The sequence below is a fragment of the Vitis vinifera genome, chromosome 14, assembly GCF_030704535.1.
Source record: "Vitis vinifera cultivar Pinot Noir 40024 chromosome 14, ASM3070453v1".
Classification (NCBI taxonomy): domain Eukaryota; kingdom Viridiplantae; phylum Streptophyta; class Magnoliopsida; order Vitales; family Vitaceae; genus Vitis; species Vitis vinifera.
In genome coordinates this window covers 26978362-26999743 of record NC_081818.1, presented here as the reverse complement: position 1 = coordinate 26999743, position 21382 = coordinate 26978362, and the positions used below count along the sequence as shown (strand labels likewise).

The window sequence follows — 21382 nt, the reverse complement described above, 5'->3', positions numbered from 1 at the left end:
TTTATATTTAATATTTTACTTTGTATCGTTTTACATAATTATATAATTATTTCTTAAAACATTTCTCAAAATACAAATGAAAACAACATCAAACTAAAAAATATTTTCTTAAAACACCATGTTTTCTACCCTTAAGAATTAGAAAATAAAAAATAATTTTTAAATGTCAAACATGTTTTCTATAAAAAAAAATTTATTCTAGAGAACAAAAAAACTTTTTAAAACACAGTTCCGAAAATTATGCTTACAAAATTTATCTGCTGCTTCCTGTTATGCAAGTAAAACAATTTTTTATTTTTAAAATTCTAGGGTAGTTATTTTCTCAAATGCTGAGAATTGATATGCAGACTCCTCTTGAGGTATTAACTCCAATCAACATGGAAAGGAAGTTCAGTAGTTTAGCAAGAGAACAAGGGGTTAGAAAAACATAGGGGGCCTTGAAGGAGTGGTTTTCACAGCACTGCACACCAATTTCACATTTATGAACACTAGAAGAAAAAAAAATTCACTGGCGATGTCCCTCCGGCAGGGCAACCACCTTGTGGAAGGGCACTACCCTTTGGGGTAAAGATCCATCTTCCTCGTCGTCATCGAATTCCAGTACATAACTGCAAACCAACACACACATATGCATATGACACCACACCAACAGCAGTAGTGATTGAAATCAAAGTCAAAAGTTCGTCAAGCTTCTGTTTCAGAATATAGAACACTCCAAAAAAAATGGAAATCTTATTATTCCCTTTTGTTTTCTGTACCAAATAACCTTTGCTCGTTTTCTTGGTATTTAAATCGAGCCTGTTTGTTTTCCTAGAAAGGTCATGATAGAATTCCAGAAGTTCTCTTATTTTTACCCCTTTCAGTGATTCTGGTGAAGCATCTGTCAGTGTGACCTCAAAAACTTGAGGCTAGATTAGTCATTAGGATCATGGAAAGTACTAGCAAAATGGAGAGAAAAAAAAATAGAGAGGATTCTCAAATTCTTTTGTTGTGTTTGGCATGAAAAATACGAAGGAAAATTATATATAATTTTTTTTACATCCATGACCATAAAAAAAAATATTATCGAATCCATACTTATTTTTAATTTTCCTTCACATTTTTCTTTTCCCCTTTATTTTCTTTGGCTTCTACTTTCCTCATATTTTCCCATGATCCAAATGAAATGAAGCCTAGTCATTTCATTTCAATTCAGTCCCCAAACACTGCATAAACAGAGCACTCTTCCAAAAACTGCAACAACACTGATAAAACACAAGGAGGGAAAGCCACTTACTCATCGGTCTTCCTCTGGCATTTTGCAGAATAGTTGAAAGCACCACATGGCACACAATGCAATCAGTAGTAAGTCTAATGAGAGTACCATTAAAGAACCAAAATATAATCAAAGAAATAGGTAAAAGAAACTTATTTGACAATTCCCAATTTGATCACAGGAAAAGTAAAATAACTCTAATATGTTCATTAGAAAAAACAACCTATAATATGAGCACCAACCAGCACATTACTTAGAGTAGATGGATGGGATTGTCACCTTACGATGGGGATTGACAACAGTTGCTTTATAAAGTGCAGTTGTCCCTGGATAGACTGCCAAAACTTGCCTTCCATTAGGGAAATCTGGGACACCGTTAGTGTCATTTCGCTTGGGAAAAGGTATAATATGCGACATAGGCAGCTTATACTTCCTGCAATTAGCAATGAGATAAAGAAGCCCCTTTTCAGGTGAAGTAATACCCTTTAGCATTTAAGAATTGAAAAACCAAATCTCCTGTCATGCTATCCTAATTTCCTAAATATTGAACCACAGAATAGAATCAAACGTACAGGTAACTTAAAAACAATAACATTGGACACCAGTTCCAAAATATTTCAAATGCATTTCACATTGGAAACATTTTGTTTCAAGGGAAAAACTTGTGGGAATCAAGTTTCCCTTGTATTCTGTTCAATTGCAAAGAATTCATGGGAAATGAACAAACTAGAAATTCATAACAGAATATCCAAATCCAACCGATTATATAATTCAAAGCTTTCATTAATATTACTATCTTATCTCAGCAACTAAAGTGAGCATTAGGCATAGATATTCCAACAATTGCATTCAAAGTGGAATTAAGTGACTCAACACTTAAACAGGTTGGCGGCTTTATGATTAAAAACACATAGCATCATTTCAAGTTGTTAATTTGAAGACGACACAACAAAAACAACAAAAAGAATCCTGCACTTCTCATTCCAAACTCTATGTTCACTACAAAAATGCTTTTTCCAATAATGGACAGTAAAACTTAAACAATATTTTCAAACCACATAAAGCAAAAACCACCTTTTAGATGTTTCTTGGTTGCCTAAAAAAAATATCCAGGAATGCTTGTGTGTGAGGATGATGTTTGACATATGGTAGAAGACTATTCTAAATAGTCTCTCTTCATTAAAAGAAATTAAATAGCTCATTGATTGACCTGCTCCACTGCATGTTTTATATAGTTATTACCATCAATGCCTTTTAGCAAGTATTTGGAAATAAAACCACTCATCACCATGCCTGCCTAGCCCATCTTCCTATGAAAATGTCATGTATTTTGGTGTTTCCTAAGCACCCGTGTGGCACTTAGACAACTCAAGACACTAGAAGTTGCTAAATCTATCTATTCTTGAACTTAGCTCACAAGGCTATTTGACAAGGAAGTTAGAGTACACATAGGAAGCAGCACTTAAAGAGAGTTTGGAAGAATGGAAGCTTAATTACTCAAAAGCACTTTACAATGCTTGGAAGCTCTCAAAGTGCTTGGTGCCTTGACTAAATGGGGCCTCTCCTTTTTTTTTTGATAGGTAAATAAATAGATCAATAAATAAATAGGAGGAGGCCCCATTTAGTCAAGGCACCAAGCACTTTGAGAGCTTCCAAGCACCAAGGGAACTCTCTAGAACCCTTGAAGGTAGAATACTCCACACTACTCCACTTTCTCCCGAACCCTCTAGAATACTTCACACTATGCTGCTTTCTCCTATACATTTGTCTCCACTTTCTTCCAAACTCTCTCGAATACTCCACTCTACTGCACCTTATCCCTTACATTTGTGGAGATGAGTAGGTGTCTCCAGTGTTTCCAGAAGCTTCCTGCTCCAATATAAAGTTCATGTGATGGGTTAATTTGAGCAAGTTGTGACAATAAGCTTGGAAGCATGGATCTAGGTTAATGGGGAAACTTTAACAAACAACAACCATGATATTATGATTCTTCGTAAAAGGGAATGCATATAAACACCAAAAAGAATGAGGCCTAAAAGAGCATTATGGTGGTAGAAGGATAAAAAACTTCCAAAGTGTTTTTTCACATAATTTGAAGAGTGAAATGAAAAATCTAGTACATCAGTTGCTGATCTTGTGAAATCATGTCACTTCAATGGCAACAATATATAACTAAATAATGTCAGATTTCCATTATATAGATTATTACCTTTGGCCACTACTCTCTTCATCATCACCAGGTTCCTCATCAAGTACTTCAAATCTGCATATATAGTTGTTCCATCAATATTTATGAACAATACAAGGCATGTATGCTGAATTTTATTAAAGGGCACAATCAATCGCACTGTTATAAAAAAGTTTAAGCGGTGTTGAATAACAAAATTTTTCATACCCTTTCAGTTATCAAAACTTGAGCTCAAGCCCTAATCTAGGGCAAGTTTGTTTCCTGATAAGCCATGGCCAAGCAAACCCAAGGTTCACTTATGCTCATGAGTAGGCATGTGCATACCCGTCAGGGTAGCCCAACTGGTTAGGGCGAACACTGGAAAGTGTGGTCTCAATAAGTGCCACATGGTCCTAGGTTCAAATTCTACCACTGATGATACCCTGAATTTACCTGGTGTTGGTTGTTGCGAGGTGGTCAGTACCCCGAGGTTTGGGTCTCCATGGAGAGTCCTAAGGGCTTGGCCATAGAAGGTTCCTCAGTAATAATAATAAATAAATAAATAAAAAAAGAGTAGGCATGTGCATGAGTGTGTGCATCAAAATTAGGGTTTCAATTCTATCTCTCCAATCTTTCATCCATTCTCATCATGATAAAAAACTAGGTTTTCTCTATAAATTATACTTACACGTATATATGGTATATTTTATATATATCTTGGATTAATTATTAATTCATCGTAAAAGACCTCATAGGCTTGAGTCTGGCTTGTTTAATTGAGCAACCCAAGGAGACATGAGGTTGACTTTATGCAAAAAGAACAAGCCCAGCTTGAAAACACTTTTCTGGAATTTGTTCAAGCTTGAGTTGAACTTGAACACAATCCAACTTGATGGGCTGAGCTTAAACAGTCCAATATCTGGGTTATTTTGTCACTTGATAAAATTATTGACAATCAAATCATCTTAGCAATAACAATGCATTGACATTGGTAACTATCAAAACAAAAACTATTGTTATGGCAGCATATATATATACATGAAAACAAACTAAATAGGCAATTTTAACATTGTTGAAGAAATATAGATTCCAGGGCAATAAAATTCAAATTTTAACCAAAAAAATTAACTTTTTGGAACTAAAACTTACTCTCTTGCGTCCCGATCAAAATGTATTACTTTTACAACAAACCATTCATCCTTGTCAGCATCATCTGGAGTGACCCGAGCAGCTACCTGAAAAATATAGTGATTCCAAATTTTCAACATTAAAAGAGATAAGAATAGAACTGCAAGAAGTGCTATCTAAGTTTAGAAACAAAGAAAAAAAGGTTAAATGTGCTATACAGAAAGAAAACATGGGTACATCATAACTGTAGAACAAAATGCTTACCTGTTCACCCTTTAGACTAGCAGCAACCTCAAGTTGGTTTCGAATGGATGGAGAAGGCCGAGAGATATCTGAATCAGTCTTCATCCGTTTCTTTTTCTGCTCGCTACCATCTGCAATGAAGTAGCATTAGCTGCATGAACAAGAAATGAGGAGATCCTAAATAACAGCATTAGAAACTCATTGCAATAGAAGACATTTCAAGTTGACAAAGCACAAATGCCTTTCTATATTTTCTGTTCTTATGTAGTGATGTAAAGTTCCTCAACCATCCCATTAAACACACATGTCAGGCATTAACGTTAATCAAAGGACATGTCTTTTCTCACATTGGTACTTCAGATCAGTCCTCATCCTCTTTCCTTTTCTGTTCATTACCTTCTGCAATTATGTAACAACTGCTACATAAACAGGATGTATGGAGTTTCCTGAATAACAATATTAGCAACTAATTGGAATCTCCAAGACATGACAAGTTAACAAAACTCAAAAACCTTTTTAAATTTATATCTTTCAATTAGATGTTAAAAATTCCTTGATCACACTACAAAACGTGTGAATCCTGTACCAGAATCAACCAATAACACGTCAATTCCCATATTGTTGACTGCACAGTTATTGATAACCCTTGATACATAAACAAAGTCTGATGTTGGCAAATGGTTAGATAGTGCAGTACTAGATAGTGTTCTATGCTTCACTTCACTGATCAGCACATCAAAGTTATCAGCTTCTCATTAGTACCCTGAATCAGATGCCACTCCCCTGGGACAATTACAGTATGGAGTAGGACAAAAGAGGGGAAAAGAGACTTAATTGAACTACAAATACATGTAAATTGGTAAGCTCCTCCAAAAAGGCAAAAGAACTTGTATATGATGTCAACAGCTTCAGCTAACCAATGATAGGCTTGACATATGCACCAGGCTACTATTCAATGTTGGGGTGTCAAGTCCAGACATAAATTTAAAAAATTAGTCTGTTTAACTAAAAGTAAATATAGAATGGAAAATAAAGATTTGTTCACTCCAACAAGAAAAAACCAACTTCTGAACATCTGAGGACATTAAAGAGTTGGCATTCATTATGATAATCAAAGAATCAATATGTAAAGGCTTAAAATAAATGCTCAAAAAAGGCACTTAGTGCGGGTACCATAAAATTTTCCTTTTCCATAAGGACATATTTTATAATTCAATGGTTCTACCACACACCTATCCTTCTTCGTTGTTGCCCAGGAGCAGGTGCAGAAGGCAGCAGAGCATCCAGCTGAGCTAACAACTGATTGGAAACACTGCATCCAAATATAGGAATAATTTTTAGAAGAATATGTGATTACAACATTGAGAACCATACCAAGAAGTCCAACATGGACATAGAATCATCTATAGACATAATACAAGAAGCAACTATATGGGCCCAAGTGAAAGCTTCAATGTGCCTCTAATTCACTTAAAAAAAAAAAAAAAAAGGTGCGAAAGTAGTCAACTTCTTAAAATAGATGGACATACCTCACTTCATTCTCTGAAAGATCCCTGGCCTGATAATATAAAGCCCTAAGCTTTGATAGTGAACTATCTGTAGGCTTCTCAACCATCTCAGGAGCTGCATTGACATAGGCCATAAAAGATGTATAAATGTCTGTAGTGATTAAAAAAAAAACAAAAGAGGCCATAAAAGTAACATTGAAAAAGATAAAAAAAAAAATCTTCTTTGTTCAATTAACCTGGGTTTAAATAGATCTTTAAAATCAACCTAAAAAGAAAAACTAGATGTAGCAAAACTGCAGTTCATTAAATGTTACAGAACTTCAAATTAAATGGTAGCATATAATCATATGGGCAGAGAGCTAAGAATGGTTTACAATATATATATATAAATATTCTTGTGCGGAATTTGTCAAACTTAGTATTAGTATTAGGGCATTTTACACAAACCACTCCTTTTATGATCTTAGTGTTAACTGTCACTTGAAAAACACAATTATTTGAAAATAAACTGGTAGAATGGAAGTCCTTGATAATATTAACAGACAATGAGAATCACGGGATCAGTTAAATTTTTTTTGATAGGTAAAAGCAAAAAGTATACCCAAAGCTAAGTTTCACAACCCACTCAAAATGATCCCTCACTTGAGCTTTATGTGGGAGCAGGAAGGTTCTGGAAGTTCTTGGAGCCACCCACACAAATGGGAGAAAGTGGAGTATGTGGAATATTCTGGAGAGTTCAGAAGAACTCTTGCACATACTTGTACATTGCCTTTGTGTGGGAGTTGCTAGGGAATTCTAGAGTAGTGGGGGACCTTTGATGCCTATAAATGAGTGATGACCCCATTTGGTCAAAGCAAATAGCACTTTTGAACATGCTCTTGAAAACACAATGCCTTGATCAATAAAAGCTTATATTTGGGGAAAGGTTGACTTAAAAACTTCAAATAGTTTGAGTTGTCTACTGTCGCACGTGTGCTTAAGAAACACCTAAGTTTGTGACATAAGGTTAATGGTTTCAAGTCACAGAAATGTTATATGGGAGCAGAAGAGATTGTTGTAAATAGACAAAGATGATTTTGCAAGTAACTTGAAATCAAAATTTGAGCAACCAAACCTTTAGTTTAGTATTTTATACCAATACATGGTAATCAATAACATTAAATCGAGTGATTGTCATGCATGGCCTAAGTTAAGGGATTCCACTACAATGACGCTTTACAATACTTGAAAGACAACCTTAAATATATCTCTTTGTGGTTCATATACAAACTCCAGAAATGATAGTTGAGGCATGTTTTGAATCTTTGGATCAAGCTCAACATTTTACACAACACAAGCACCCTCTCACACACCAAGTATGGATCATGACTAAATTGAACCTCATGACTTGAATTTTGTTATTACTAACTCAATTATTATGCTTGATGTTATTGATATTTCAGAAACCTGATTGCTTTGTAGTTTATTCCTAAGTGAACATCATAATCATATTTGAAAATAGATTGGCCCAACATGAAATATTTTTTCCATTTTTAGATAAATATGTTAACATAGCAATGACTTTAGTTGTAACAATATCATACTAGTTTCATTTCAATATTTAGCTGATGTGCACATACTCATCTTATTGTTGTTTATTTAATCACTTAAGGTTGCCTAAACAACTATTTTTGCACCTTTTGCAAGTCTTTTAATTTTCAATGTTAGAATCCAGGAATAAAGCATAAGATTCTGGTTAACACGATCCCTCCTCTGCCCCTTAACACATTAACTAGTAAACATGCTGCACAAAAATTTTGATTCATCTAACCAAGAAACAAGCTACAAACAGTTGGTGGGAAATAAATGCAAAAATCAGCAAACATAAATTAAGATGCATCAAACATTATCCTCTTGCATTAGTTTACCAGCCGATATGGAACTACGAGCTTCCTCACTAATATCAATTCAACTAATTTCCTGACTATTTTAAGAAAAGAAGCGTAGAAAAATTACAATCAATAAGAAAGAAATGTTAAACGAATACCTCCAGCCATCTTAATTCCACTCTTTTCTCTTCCTGGACAAACCAAACAAAAGTTATTAATTGGAGTGACAATATACTTGTTCCTGGAAAATCACTTACCATCGTCTCACCGGGTGCACAGTTTACAGGCATTCATTGACCTAGCAAAATCTATTTGGGCTTTTTAGAAGTAAGAACCAGTGACCAGTACAACACTACCCAAAAAGATTCTTTTTTTTTTTTTTCCTTTTCTTTCGCAATTCATGAACATGTACATGTGCAAAAAGAATAAGGCATTATAAAACAAAACCCATCAATCATACCTCGAATCTAAGCTAGCCCTAATTAAATTTATGTGTGACAATATGCAAAATTTAGCACATTCAACCACAAAACTTCTATGAAGAGGTGGAGCATCGAGGTAGAGATCGGGTTTCAGAGACGCACCAGATTGAAGCTTTTTATGCAACTTGTTTATCTCCTGGAGTATCTCGTCTTGCTCTCTCCTCAATCGATCCAGATCCTTCGAGGTTTCGAGGATTCCGGTAATGTCTGGCGACGACATCGTTTTTGCAGGGTCAGTTGTATAACGTTTGGATATCTAGAACAAAATGGACAAAACAGATATTTTTTTGTAGAAATAGTCTGGATTTCCGATTCTCAAGAAAATTTTCCTTACTTTCTCGAGAAAATTTCGCTTTGTCGTTTTATTCTTACACAGTTACACCAAACCCTTGGCACCGGTACCTCTAAATCCAGCCCTATTCCAGTGGAGCCCAGCCCCAATCCAACTCTATAGTCTATATTTTTGGTCACTCTCTTTTCTTTTTTAATAAAATAATAATAATAATGTCAAAAATTGGATACCAAAATGTTCTGTAATGTCCAGTCTGGCTTTATTTATTTATTTATTTATTATATTTTTAATTAACTTTTATTACATAAATAATTAATAAAGTTAATATAATTATCCATCATCTTATCCATTCTAAATATTATACCAGGTACAAAAACATACGTGCAGAAAAGGGTGACGCAGGGTGATGTGCATGAATTTTTAGATTATGGTAAAATATCATATTTTAAAATTTTGTTTCGCTATGGAGATATTACATGCTATCAAGATTATATCAAATATTTTATAAAATTATGATATTGTGTGATACCCTTGAATATTTAAAATAATAGTAAATTTTAATAAATATTTTGATTTATTGTAATTAATTAGATCATGTTATTTTGAGATATTTTATTTTGGTCAATATCTTAAGAATCAAATCAATCATTAAATCATTAAATTAAAAAAATTATAATTTTATAATTCAATAATCGGAGTGATGATTGAACTATGATTAATAATTTGATTTATATACCATTAAAACTAAAATTGATATAAATGAATTAATATCAAATTAAATCATGGATAAATATAAATAAATTAATCTTTTAAATTTTATAAAATAAGTGCATATATAATATTTAAATGTGAAAATATATTTTAATAAAATGAAGAAAAAAAACCATATTTTTTAATTTTACCTATATATATTAAAAGTTATATGTGTTATTATTTTATGATTTTTTTTTTTAAAAATTGCATTATTTTTCTTATATTATTTACATGTTTATTATTATAAGAATTTTTTTAAATAATTATGCATTTTATTATTGTTTCACAATTTTTAAAATCAACTTCTTGCATTGTTTGCTGATTTTTTCCTTAAATTATTCATCCCAATGATCCCACATCGATAGGAGCATGAGGGGATGAAAAGAGGCTTAAAATCCTCATCCGACCATCCCATGCTCTCTTAGGAGAGACCATTATGAGACCCAATAGTGATGAGCTTATTATTTTGACCCAAAAAAAGGGAAAAGAGGTAGAATTGACAGACCAGATGACTAATTCAGAGGTCCAACCGTCCAATTCAATATCCCCTTTAGCTCAAAAAGCAAACCAGATCGTGGTCGGATCAACAGTTTGATCAGCTTTGATCCTGGTTAAATTTTAAGTGTCTGCATCCTCATCAATTCCTACATGAGAGGTTAAGAGATATTTGATCTCTTGACTTTCCACAAATAACCCGTAGTATAGAAATGTTAATGCAATCTTTCTAAGTTGAAAAGGTTTTATAGGTGATGTTGACATACTAGCTACGATTGAGTCCAAAATTTGATATGGCCAAGTTTGTGGACTTTGAGTGATTTTCCCATTGAATGCTACCAACTATATTCATAAGGAACAAGATTATGATTTCTTTATTTTTTTTCAATTTGTCTCATTGATTGTATAATATTAATAAGAATCAACACTAATATCATATTAGACAATGAAAACTTTATTAAAAGCTCCAAAAGAGTTAGCATTATGTCACTAGTTATTGGGACTTTCTTTTAGGTGACTTCCCCGAGCAGCTACTCCAATTTCTCCTCCTCGAACACCTTGCAAAAAAATACCTACATGGGTTCGAAACAAACTTTTTTGATAATTAAAGTAGTTGAAACCTTTTTATTTTTCCTTAAAAGGGAAAAATAAAAAACACTTACCCCTGATTCTCATCATTTCAATATCTTATATCATGAATTCTATAGCCCTTTCATAACTAATGTTTTTTTTTAAACTTTTCTTTTAATGGTGCAGTAACATCTCACTGATATTGCATAATAGTAGGGTAATCGTAACGGATGTGTATTTATGGAGCAATCCTACTTGGTTAGGTTTTGTGTATACTGGGTTCAATGCTCGTTTATGGGAGTTCGAGTCTTCACACTACCGACATGTGATTTTATGTGAATGACATTTTACATTTCATTATATTCGTAATAACATAACAAAATCAATTTTCTCCTGAGTAGACAATTATGCATTTACTTATTACAAGTCACATTGACATGAGTTGTAAAACTAGAAGACATAAGTTATAAAATTAGAAACTTCTAAACTATTTACACCCCTGAAGAATAGTATGAAATATTGCATGAATTGTCCATTTATTGAGCTAATTTTCGTGTTGTTTAGAAGAGAAAGGTCAATTACAAAAGAACAACATGAAATTTCTTACATTGTAGAATAATAACATGAAATTTTTTAGAATATTTTTATTATTGTATAAGCAAATATGAGTTAATGTCATTGAAAGACAATCAACTAATACTACAATAAATGAATTCAATGCATTGAAATATTGTTAAACATGTAGAGAGAGAGAGTGAGGGAGAAAGCTAATGACCAAATGATTTGAAGAATACTACTCTTTTTTTCACTAAGGTTTTTTTTTTAAAAAAAATAAGGTTTTAATAAAACATATTTTTAATGATTCTCAAACTGGTGTATTATGATATATAAAAATTTGTTATATTATAGAAGCTTCTGAATATTATCCATATGATGTAAATCTCAATTTGATTGTTTATAAAAGAAAACCTACTAATGAAATGAAATATTATTATTTGCGAGTATTCCGTTCCATTCATTATTCAAAATTTTTTTTCTAATTGTGTTATTCTATAATAAATTACATTTTTAATTATTGAATTAGTTTTATAAAACTCAATCTTATATAATTGAAAGCATACTAAGAGGTACTCATAAAAAAAGTTTGACCAATTAAGTCATGTCCATGCACATTTAGGCTATATTACTTTGTAATTTGATCACATTCATTTGTATCTTGTTATGTTATTGTTTATACTCGGATCTATTGTTTGTATATTCGTCAAACCATCTAAATTTTGTTTATTTATTTATTTTTATATATATTTTTGATAGGGGAGATTGAGAGTCTAGTAGGTATCTCTTTGATACCTTGGCTTTTTTCTAACTAAAATATCGGAGTTATCAAACAAATTATTGGTATGATAAAATTATAAAATATTTTATTTCACAAATAAAATATTTTAATTTATTCTTCTTATATTTTAAAATTCCATTTTATCATAAAAAATAAAAAAGAAAGAACGAGATAAAAAAAAATCATAACACAAATCATTTAAATTATATACAAGAAAATTGGTTTCATAAATTACAAGAGTTATCTTCGTTCAAATGAGAATATTTTTAATTTTTTTTTAAAATAAAAATTACATTTTAAAATTGAAGATTATTTGAATAAATAAATCATTTTGCTTTTTCTAAGATTTTATTTTTAATTTTTAATAAAAATTTGAGAAACCAGATCCAAACCCGGGAGTTTGGGTCCGAGAAGGAGTGAGTGATCCCGGCAACAGAATCAGGGATTCAGCTTAAACCCCCTTCAAACTCTGCAAATTTAAGCAGCCCCAAAACCCTACTGTGCTATCATATTGTAACTAACCATGAAGAAGCTGCTTCAGATCGTTGCTGGTATTCTTCGATTTTTCAACAACCCCATTTACAGATTTTGATTTCAACACTCACAATCTCATGTATCATTCACAGGGCAGCGCTGTTCACCGCTGCTTCGAGCACTTGGGCGTCGATACTTTGCAGCTTCAACAGAAGAGTACGCCAAGAGGAACTATGCCAGCAATGTTTCCGAGTACACAACCGTTGTTTCTTCTCTAACTGCTCAGCGCAGGTCTTTCGCCAATCTCATTGTTCTATGAAGAAATCTGATGGGTTTTGTTTCCTTTTTTCTCTCTCGAGCTCTATTCTTAAGGGATTTATTGGGTTTTGTTGTTGTGGTGGTAATAGGCATTTTCTGTTGAGAGATGCGTATGATGATATGATGCTTGATGGGGTTCAGCCATCTCGAGACATTTTTCATTCGCTGATCGTTGGGACCATGAAAGGAGCTCGGTTGCAGGATTCCTTCTTCTTCATAGACCAAATGAAAACTATGGGTTTGGTTCCTGATGTATGTAGATGATGAGTTTATTATCCAAGAAGTGTAAAAACTAATTTGGTTTTGTCTAGGCCTCTGTTTGGTGGACGAGAAAATGAAGGAAAAGAAAAGGAAACAACAAATTTCCTTTTTTTTTCCTTTCCTTTCCCTTTTTTTTCTCTTTTGGGCAATGAAAACTTTGACTAAGACCATTCCAGATGAGCTTACTAGGTTCAGTCCAATGGCGTTTTTTTGGGCAGTAACAGTGGATAGAGATTTAAAACTCTCAATAAGCAGATGGCGGCTAATGGAAAGTCCCTGCGTTCTCTCTCATGTGTGGGAAGATGAATTCATCTATTTGTGGATGTTAATGTGTGTTATATGCTCTTCCCTGTTTGGGCGACATGGTATTTGCTTGGGTTAGGGCAAACTGCTTAGATCAAAAAAGATTGGCAGGGATAAGAAAGCAATTGAATGTCTATTAGCAATTAATCTTTCTCCAGTTATATGAGGCATTTGTAGTTTCATTACCTTGGACTGCAAGAAGGACACATTTTTCCAATCCTTAAAACAGATTGCTTAGAAAATTTAAGCATTGTTTGGCTAACATCTTAATAGTGCTTTTCTTGTTTTAAAGAATGCTGACCAAACAGTTTCTTAATGTTGTGTGTGAATAAAATCCATTAGACCAAGTGAATAAACTAACCAGGTTTAGTCATTTACATTATTTCTGACCTTCTCAGTAAGATTCTAATCCAGTTCATTCAGATATTTGACTCTATAAGCTAGAGTTTATTTTTTTTACTTAATTGATTCCCTTGGTAGTTCATGATGTTTAAATCTATGTTATAGGTTGCGCTATACAACTTCTTGGTCTCAACCTGCGGGAAATGCAAAAATTCTGACCAGGCAATACATGTATGTTTCCTGAGTATCATTTAACATTTTTTTCTTCGTCTGTTATACGGTTCTAGAATCCTCAATAGGTTTGCATGCTTTAAGAAAACTAATATTTCTGAATTTTGTCTCTCTGAATTCAAGATTTTGGAAGAAATGAAGAAAAATGAAGTGAAACCGACTGGACAAACCTACATCTGTCTGCTCAATGCATGCGCTGCTTCTGGCAGAACTGATCGGGTGTATGTCATCATTTCATTTTCTAACTCTTATCTGTTTTACATGGGCCAATGGTGAATATTCACCACCTTCTGATGGTAACTGAGGATATCTAGCCTGCAAACTAATGACTATCTCTTTTCATGTTAGTTCAATAACGCGATTTTATCCATTTCATCAGATATTGATCGATATCAACACATTTTTCTAGAGGTTCTAATCTTTCATAATTATTATCTGGGATTGCCATTAAAAGGCCTGCAATGTTTTCCATAAGCAAATAACTTTGGACTAGCATAGAAGCGATATAAGCTCAAATTTTGCTTGAGCCAATATCTGGCTTCTTGATAAGCCTATTGGAATTTACTCTCCTTCATATTGTGTCCTGATATAATTATTCTATAGTGACTTGCCTGAGTGCATCCCGAAATTAAATGCTAGCTGAAATAACTTGTCTTTTATTGTTATAGGTATGCAATTGTCCGTGATATGACTGCAGCTGGTCTTGGTTTGAACAAGTTCTGCTATGCAGGACTTATAGCTGCACACAAGAACAAGATACCTTTAACAGATGATACAGCTTCCAAAGTAGTTATCAGATGTTTCCATTTTCTTTGGTTAGATTCTTATTCTCTCACTTACAAAACAGGTTTTTTCTAATGTTTCCCTTTCCTGGAAAAGATCATCGAGCTTGTTGAGCAGTCAAAGGGGTGGTCATCGATTGAAGCAACAAGAGACATGGCCGAAAATGTGATGATGGGTGTTTCGGAAGAAGAGTTATATAATATTCCCACTGCTGAATATGTTCATAGGCGTGCTGGATTTCTGAATAGGCAACTAACTGTGTATCATGTTGCACTTCATGCCTTTGCGGATCTTAGGAATGTAGAGGTATGATGTGGGATTCATTATCGCTAGCATTTGTAAAATATCTTGAGTTACAATCACTAAAAGGAGCTCATATGCAAAACACACATAAGTTACATATTTTGTTTGTTCTTTTTGCTTGGCTTGATGATAATTAAACTAGTTTCTGCTTCTCTGCTATTGCCTGATGAATGGCTTTTGGGATACTAGAAATTATCTAGTGCTGCATAATGGTTTGAATTTTAAATTTTGATAATGGAAGAGGGACTTCTTTAACTACCCATCTTAAATCTTTTTTCACCCGCTTTTTCTTTGTTTGCCAATTTTTAATTTCTCCAAATAATGAATTGATGATTATCATTTTCATTTCACTGGTTGAAAGTGCTGAAATATTTTAACAAGTTTACTGCCATTTTATTTTAACTTTCAATCTTTGTTCATTATGGTAGGCAATGGAAACACTTCTGGAGATGCTAAAAAAGGAGGGTAAAACTCCTGATGTTTTTCTCATCATGCAAACAATGAGGTAACTGATTGTTAAAGATTTATTTTTGAAGAAATATTGTTGAAGTGAGCTACTCACATATATGCATACACCATCCACCTGCATCTTTTATATTGGTCATTAAAAGCGATTTGATTTTATGTTTGTTCTCAAGAGATGTGTATTAATTTGCTATGTTGCCTTTTTATTACATAGCAAATGAGGATAAGTTGTATATATCAGTACCCTTGATCTGATCCTTTATGTGCAGTATATGGATTCGAGCCTTTGTAAGGGGATATGAATTTACCTATGTTGCAGGATTTCATCATCCATATCTTTGTGTTATTTACCCTTTATGCTAATGCAATAGGTTCACTCAATTATTTTTCTTAGTATCTTCTTGAATGGCACTTTTAAAAACTAAATGTGATATTTCATGTTAATATCAAGCAAAGAAAAGGTCGATGCTTGAATTAAGTGTAACAGGATGTTATCATAGAGCTTTAGAGTGAGGAAAATAAAGACATTGGTGAAGTTATTATTAAAACTATATCAATGAACATGGATTTTTGTGCAGGAAAATAAGTTCAAGAGTTTTGAATTCTTATGAGGTTAGAAAGTTTGCATGTTTCTTAAGTATTAGATTATCCAAAGTTCAAGAAACATTAAAGTGAAACCAAAAGATAAAAAAGACTGAATTTGTAGTCTACTGTTCGAGGAAATACAAATACTATGGGCTCGTATATTGGGTTTTGTGGAAGGAAATATCAGTCTTCTGATGGCATTGGAGTCACTTAATTTGCAATGCAAGAAATTAATGCTTCGTAGATGAGAAACTCCATACTTCCATGAAACAGATGTTTTTAAATTTTTTTATTTACATGCCTTTATTTTTCTCTGTCAACTATCAAGATACATTGATGTATAAAATTCATTGTAGTATTTACCTCATCCAATATCATTAATATGCTTGTCATGTTTTTCTTTTTCCATTAAAGCCACAGGACAGCTAGCAGCCTAGCTCTCCTAATTTTATTTGGATGCTATACGATAGAGGCAAAGATCTTAATCAAGTCTCTGACTGAGCTTGGAGACCTTCAGCCACTTGAATCTCATTAAAAATACAGATAAATGTACAAATTCCAGCCTTGATGATGTGTGGTAACATCAAGTAAAATAACCATTTGGAGCTTGGAAGTGAGGAGAGGAAGGCAGACTTGGTTTGGCATGAGAAAGCAAAGCTGTTTTGAAGGGGAAAAAGAGAGGGAGATTAGAGGAGGAAGCTAATCCTTGAAATGAACAATTAATAGAGTAAATTGAGGAAATCTGTTTTATTAACTGGTTATCACAAAATTATATCTTAGTTTACTTTTTTTCTTGATATTTGTGACACTATGGTCATCTTTGGACATCACTTAACTGGTGCAGTGATTGACAAGTGTTTTTTCCATAGAAATCCTTGTTCGAAATGGTGGCTCCTTTAATATGCAACAGTGATACATGCTGCCAAACTAACATTTTCATTAAAGCAACTTATGCAATGCTATATGCACTACAACAAATATACTAGATGTAGAAATAACTTTCGGTTTTTAGCATACATGTTTCCCGAAAGAAACCTCAGGATTAAACTCTTGCTGAATAAACTGCCAACTGTCTATCACCTTTTTCAATACAGGAATCCTTTCTTAGTCTTTCCTGTGGTTTATCTTCAGCAGGCTTGCTTTGTATCTTTATATGCTTGCTCCTATTTTACTGTAGTTCAGTTGTAATACTTGTAAGTATTTATTGACAACTCTGTCTTCTATACACTAGAAAATAGTTTGGATGCTAGGATCTATCTACTAAATTAATGTTGTATCTTTAGTATTTAGTTTGGCTGATACACAATAAAAATTCTCTGCAGATTATGCAGTATTTAATTACTATTTTTATGCAGGTGCTATCTACATTCTGGAAACATTGATCGTGGTCTTCAAATTTTTGAAGAGTACATGAACTCAGGGAAGCCAGCTATGGTGGAACTATATGTGGTGCGTTTAATGACAAATTTAGTTATGCAATATGGTAACAAAAGTTTGTATTCTTTAACTGAGAATGTTAATGCTTTCTACTGTTATTCAAATGCTGTTTTGGTTAAATTTGAGGACACTTGATGCACTTTTTTGAGTCAACCTAATGTGCTGGCATGTTACTATAATGTTGGGATGTGCATTCTGCAGTCAGGGTAATTAGCTTGAAAACCATGTTGTGTTTTCTAGATTACAGAAATGTAACCCTACAAAAGTGTACACCCTTTGTGAATATCCTTCATCTCTATTGATTATTTCATTAATTTGTTGGGTATGAACTGGTGCACATGATTATTGGAGATTCATGTGGAGTTGCCAGGAATCTGCCAGTGGTCATTCCCTTCATTCCGTATGTTAAGTTTTTTGGTACTCTTTGAAATTTTTATGGTTGACCAGTTATGAATCCTCTTTTCCTCTTAAGTTATTCTATTCTGTTGCTGTAGCTGGGCACTTCTTCCATTCAAAGGGCTGAATTTTTTTAATTTAACTTAATGCACATTCAAATTGATTGGTGTGGTATGGATGTTAAACTGCTTTACTTGCATGACTGTAGACACTTGTAGAGGGAGCTATGGTGGGTTATACTCCCAAGGGAATGGAACTCGCTCAAGATACACTGGTATTGTTTGTTGGGTTTTTCTGTTGGTTGTGGATTGAGAAGCTGATGATATGATTACACTTTTGGTTTTTATAGCTCATAAATGATTTCCCTGGTCTAATGCAGGTCAAAATGAATGCCAGGGGCTTTTTCTTGAGCCCCAGAATGGGAAGTGAGCTCCTCCTGGTAGCCTCTGGTGAAAAGGTATGAAAACAAGTCTTTGGTCACTCGATGAAGATCTGTATAAGTTAGTTGATGTGGGAAATGCTAATTATTTTCCATCAAATTCTCTTCATAACTTTACATATTTTGGTTAAAATTATTTCTTTGCAGACTGGTGGATATACCACTGCAAATTATATATGGGACCTGATGCAAGCTCGCAAAATTACCCCTTCATTTCCAGCCGTGGAAGCATACTACAATGGCCTGAGAGTGAGTCTTCCTGCCCTGATAATCCATCAAAAAATTTTCACTTATTTTATATTTTTTCTTTTTCATTTCTAGTTTGATATCAAGGGTGACCCTGAAATAATTCAGTTCAAGTCCGGGAACTGGACTCGGGCTTTGTGCATTGGAAATTCCTGATAGAAGCTAATGAATCCTAAAAAATGGCCCTGGATTGTGTTATAGTGAATCACAATACTAGAAACTGAAATGACTGACACAGTTAGAAAACATTCATCAAGTGATCTTTGCAGTGGTTGCTTAATGTGCTTGGATTTTTTGTCTTACTAAATGCCTGTATTCAGATTTTTGAATTTTCTAATTGTCTGCATTTCTCACAATTCTTTTTTTTTTTTTCCAGGAACGTGAAATACCTGAAGATGATGCAAGACTCGTACTAGTTTCTCGGGCTTATGACAACCAACGCCTAAGATTTGGAACTGGTCCAGGACGACCTTAGTTGGAAGTTGGAACATAAAGGAAAGCATCTTCTGGGACTGTTGTTTTTTTATATTTTTTTATTAAAAAATTCGAAGGGAATAATTCCTTTGGAAATTGCTGTTGGCAGAACTAACTTTCATTGTATTAGATTTTGCAGTGGCATGGATCACTTAATAACAATGTACCAAAGCGTCATACGAAATTAATGTGGTCATCTTTGTACTACATTGTTTATTACTCAACTGTTGATGATGTGTGATTCTTTTTTTTTAAAAAAGGTATATTTATGTCTTTAAAAATTATTTTAAATTTTTTTCCAAATCACAAGATTTTTTAAACTAATTCTTGAAAAATAGTTTTGAATTATTTTAATAAATAAACTTAACATAAAAATGGTTTTCTAAAACCTTTTTTTTTTTTTTTTTTTTTGTTTTGTGGGTTGTTTGATTGAAGGGGTTATTAAGCCTAATTTTGGAAATCTAACATTCAACTTATTTTTAGTCTCAATAAAATCATTGCCATTTTTTTCAATAATATTTTAGGAAACTTGTGTTTTGATTGGGCTATTTGGTAAATATATACTTTTTGGAACCTAACTTTATGAAATTTGAAAACCAGCTTTTAATGTGAAAATTATATTTTTTTTATGCATTCTAAGCCGACTACATTTTTTGCACCGAGATTGCCCTTTTTTTTTTGTCTTCCCATACCCACCATCCACCTCTCCCTCCCTAGTGAAACCGGTTGGCCGACATCATCATTGGCCGTCACTCACACCTCTCTCTGGTCGACAATCCCCCCCGACCCCCCCTCTCTCCCTTTCCCTTCCCTCTTTCTCTCTCTTTCCTTTCCTTTCGATATCACCAAGAGAGAAGAAGGCAGTGACAATGGTGGATAACCAGGGCCATAGGGAAGAAGGCGTGACTAGTTACCATTGACGTCGACAACCAACAACTCTCGCGGTCATTAACGGCGGTGGAAGCACCAGCGTAGGAAGAGACCCTTCTACCTAGAGGTGAGCTTGCCCTCGCCCTCGTCGGCCTCCCTCCTGCCCCTCAACGTCTCTTCCTACGTTGGTGCTTTCGCCGTCGCTGTTGTTGTCGTCAATGACCGCAAGAGTTGCTAGTTGCCATCGTCAATGGCAACTAGCCGCGCCTTTTTATTTCCGACCCTAGTTCTCCACCACTGCCACTGCCTTCTTCTCTCTTGGTGATGTTGAAAAGAAAGGAGAGAGAAAGAGGGAAGGGAAAGGAAGAGAGGGGGAGATTGCCGACTGAAGAGAGGTGTGAGTGGTGGCCGGTGATGACGCCGACCGGCCGGTTTCACTGGGAAGGGAGGGAGAGGCGAATGGTGGGTACAGGAGGAAAAAAAAAAAGGGGCAATCTCGGTACAAAAAATGCAATCCACTTAGAGTGCATAAAAAAAATATAATTTTTTACATGAAAAGCTGGTTTTCAGATTTCATAAAATTGGGTTCCGAAAAATATATATTTGCCAAATGGCCCCATCAAAACACAAATTCCGAAATATTTTTTTTAAATAATTATTTTTTTATATATAAAATGAGTTACTATTTAAATAAAAATATGAAATGGTTAATTTGATGAATATGAGGATTATTTCATTATTTTAATCAATTAATTCTTTTTTTTTTATAAAGTTATTATATGCTTAAATATGATACAAAAGTTTTTAAACTTTTTTTTCACATTTTTAATTATTTTAAAAGATTTTAAAAACATCTTTAATTTATTTTTGAAAAAAAATCCTATGTTTATATAAATTCTTTTAAATCTGTTTTGAATTAAAAAAAATGTACCAAACATATTTTTGAATTTTAAAAACTGTAATCAGAGCAGGCCCCAATGTCATGCCGTGGGAAACGCTAGGCGTAAAAGGCCATCCAACCCCATAGAATGGCGATGGAAGAACGTGGCGGCAACAAACCCTTCCCACACATTGATACCCGCCGGTCGCCTGAGAACAGCGATATTGAATCCTAGGTCATTTTCACTCTCATCATCACCTCCAGTTTCTGCGTAGCACGTGATCCGAGCCATTCCGAGAGAGTGCACCGGAAGCAAAGTCTCCGCTAGAGACAGAGCCCAAGGTCGCATCCCGGCCGTCGTGTTCGCCCAATAGCACCTTACCGGCGTCAAGATCAATGGAAGATCAGTGTCAAGGAAGCACCTTCTAACCACTGAGAGGAAGCAGATACAGGCCATTCTCAAGTCCGTAGAACCGGG

General features: G+C 33.9%; 2 protein-coding genes across 3 annotated transcripts; one reads left to right on the top strand and one right to left on the bottom strand.

Annotated features, from left to right (window-relative positions):
* Positions 1-342: 342 nt before the first annotated feature.
* LOC100250716 (SAGA-associated factor 29 homolog A) lies at positions 343-9117 on the bottom strand. 2 transcript variants are annotated; one of them, XM_003633759.4, is made up of 10 exons: positions 8754-9117; positions 8328-8360; positions 6323-6416; positions 6026-6105; positions 4815-4924; positions 4572-4657; positions 3465-3518; positions 1535-1688; positions 1277-1290; positions 343-608 (listed from the first exon to the last, which is right to left on the bottom strand). In XM_003633759.4, the coding sequence occupies exons 1-10, from the start codon at positions 8869-8871 to the stop codon at positions 506-508; spliced, it is 846 nt and encodes a 281-aa protein (XP_003633807.1). In that variant the 5' UTR covers positions 8872-9117; the 3' UTR covers positions 343-505. The 2 variants fall into 2 exon arrangements, with proteins under 2 accessions (XP_003633807.1, XP_003633806.1); XM_003633758.4 differs by lacking the exon at positions 8328-8360 and having other exon boundaries at positions 8754-9079.
* A 3362-nt stretch (positions 9118-12479) lies between these two features.
* Positions 12480-19361, top strand: LOC100255888 (pentatricopeptide repeat-containing protein At4g35850, mitochondrial). The gene is made up of 13 exons (XM_002270954.5): positions 12480-12648; positions 12724-12862; positions 12979-13141; positions 13961-14026; positions 14150-14247; positions 14695-14812; positions 14906-15115; positions 15541-15617; positions 17518-17611; positions 18204-18269; positions 18375-18452; positions 18582-18683; positions 19057-19361. Exons 1-13 carry the CDS (start codon positions 12621-12623, stop codon positions 19153-19155), a joined length of 1338 nt encoding a protein of 445 aa, XP_002270990.1. The 5' UTR covers positions 12480-12620; the 3' UTR covers positions 19156-19361.
* Positions 19362-21382: the final 2021 nt, after the last annotated feature.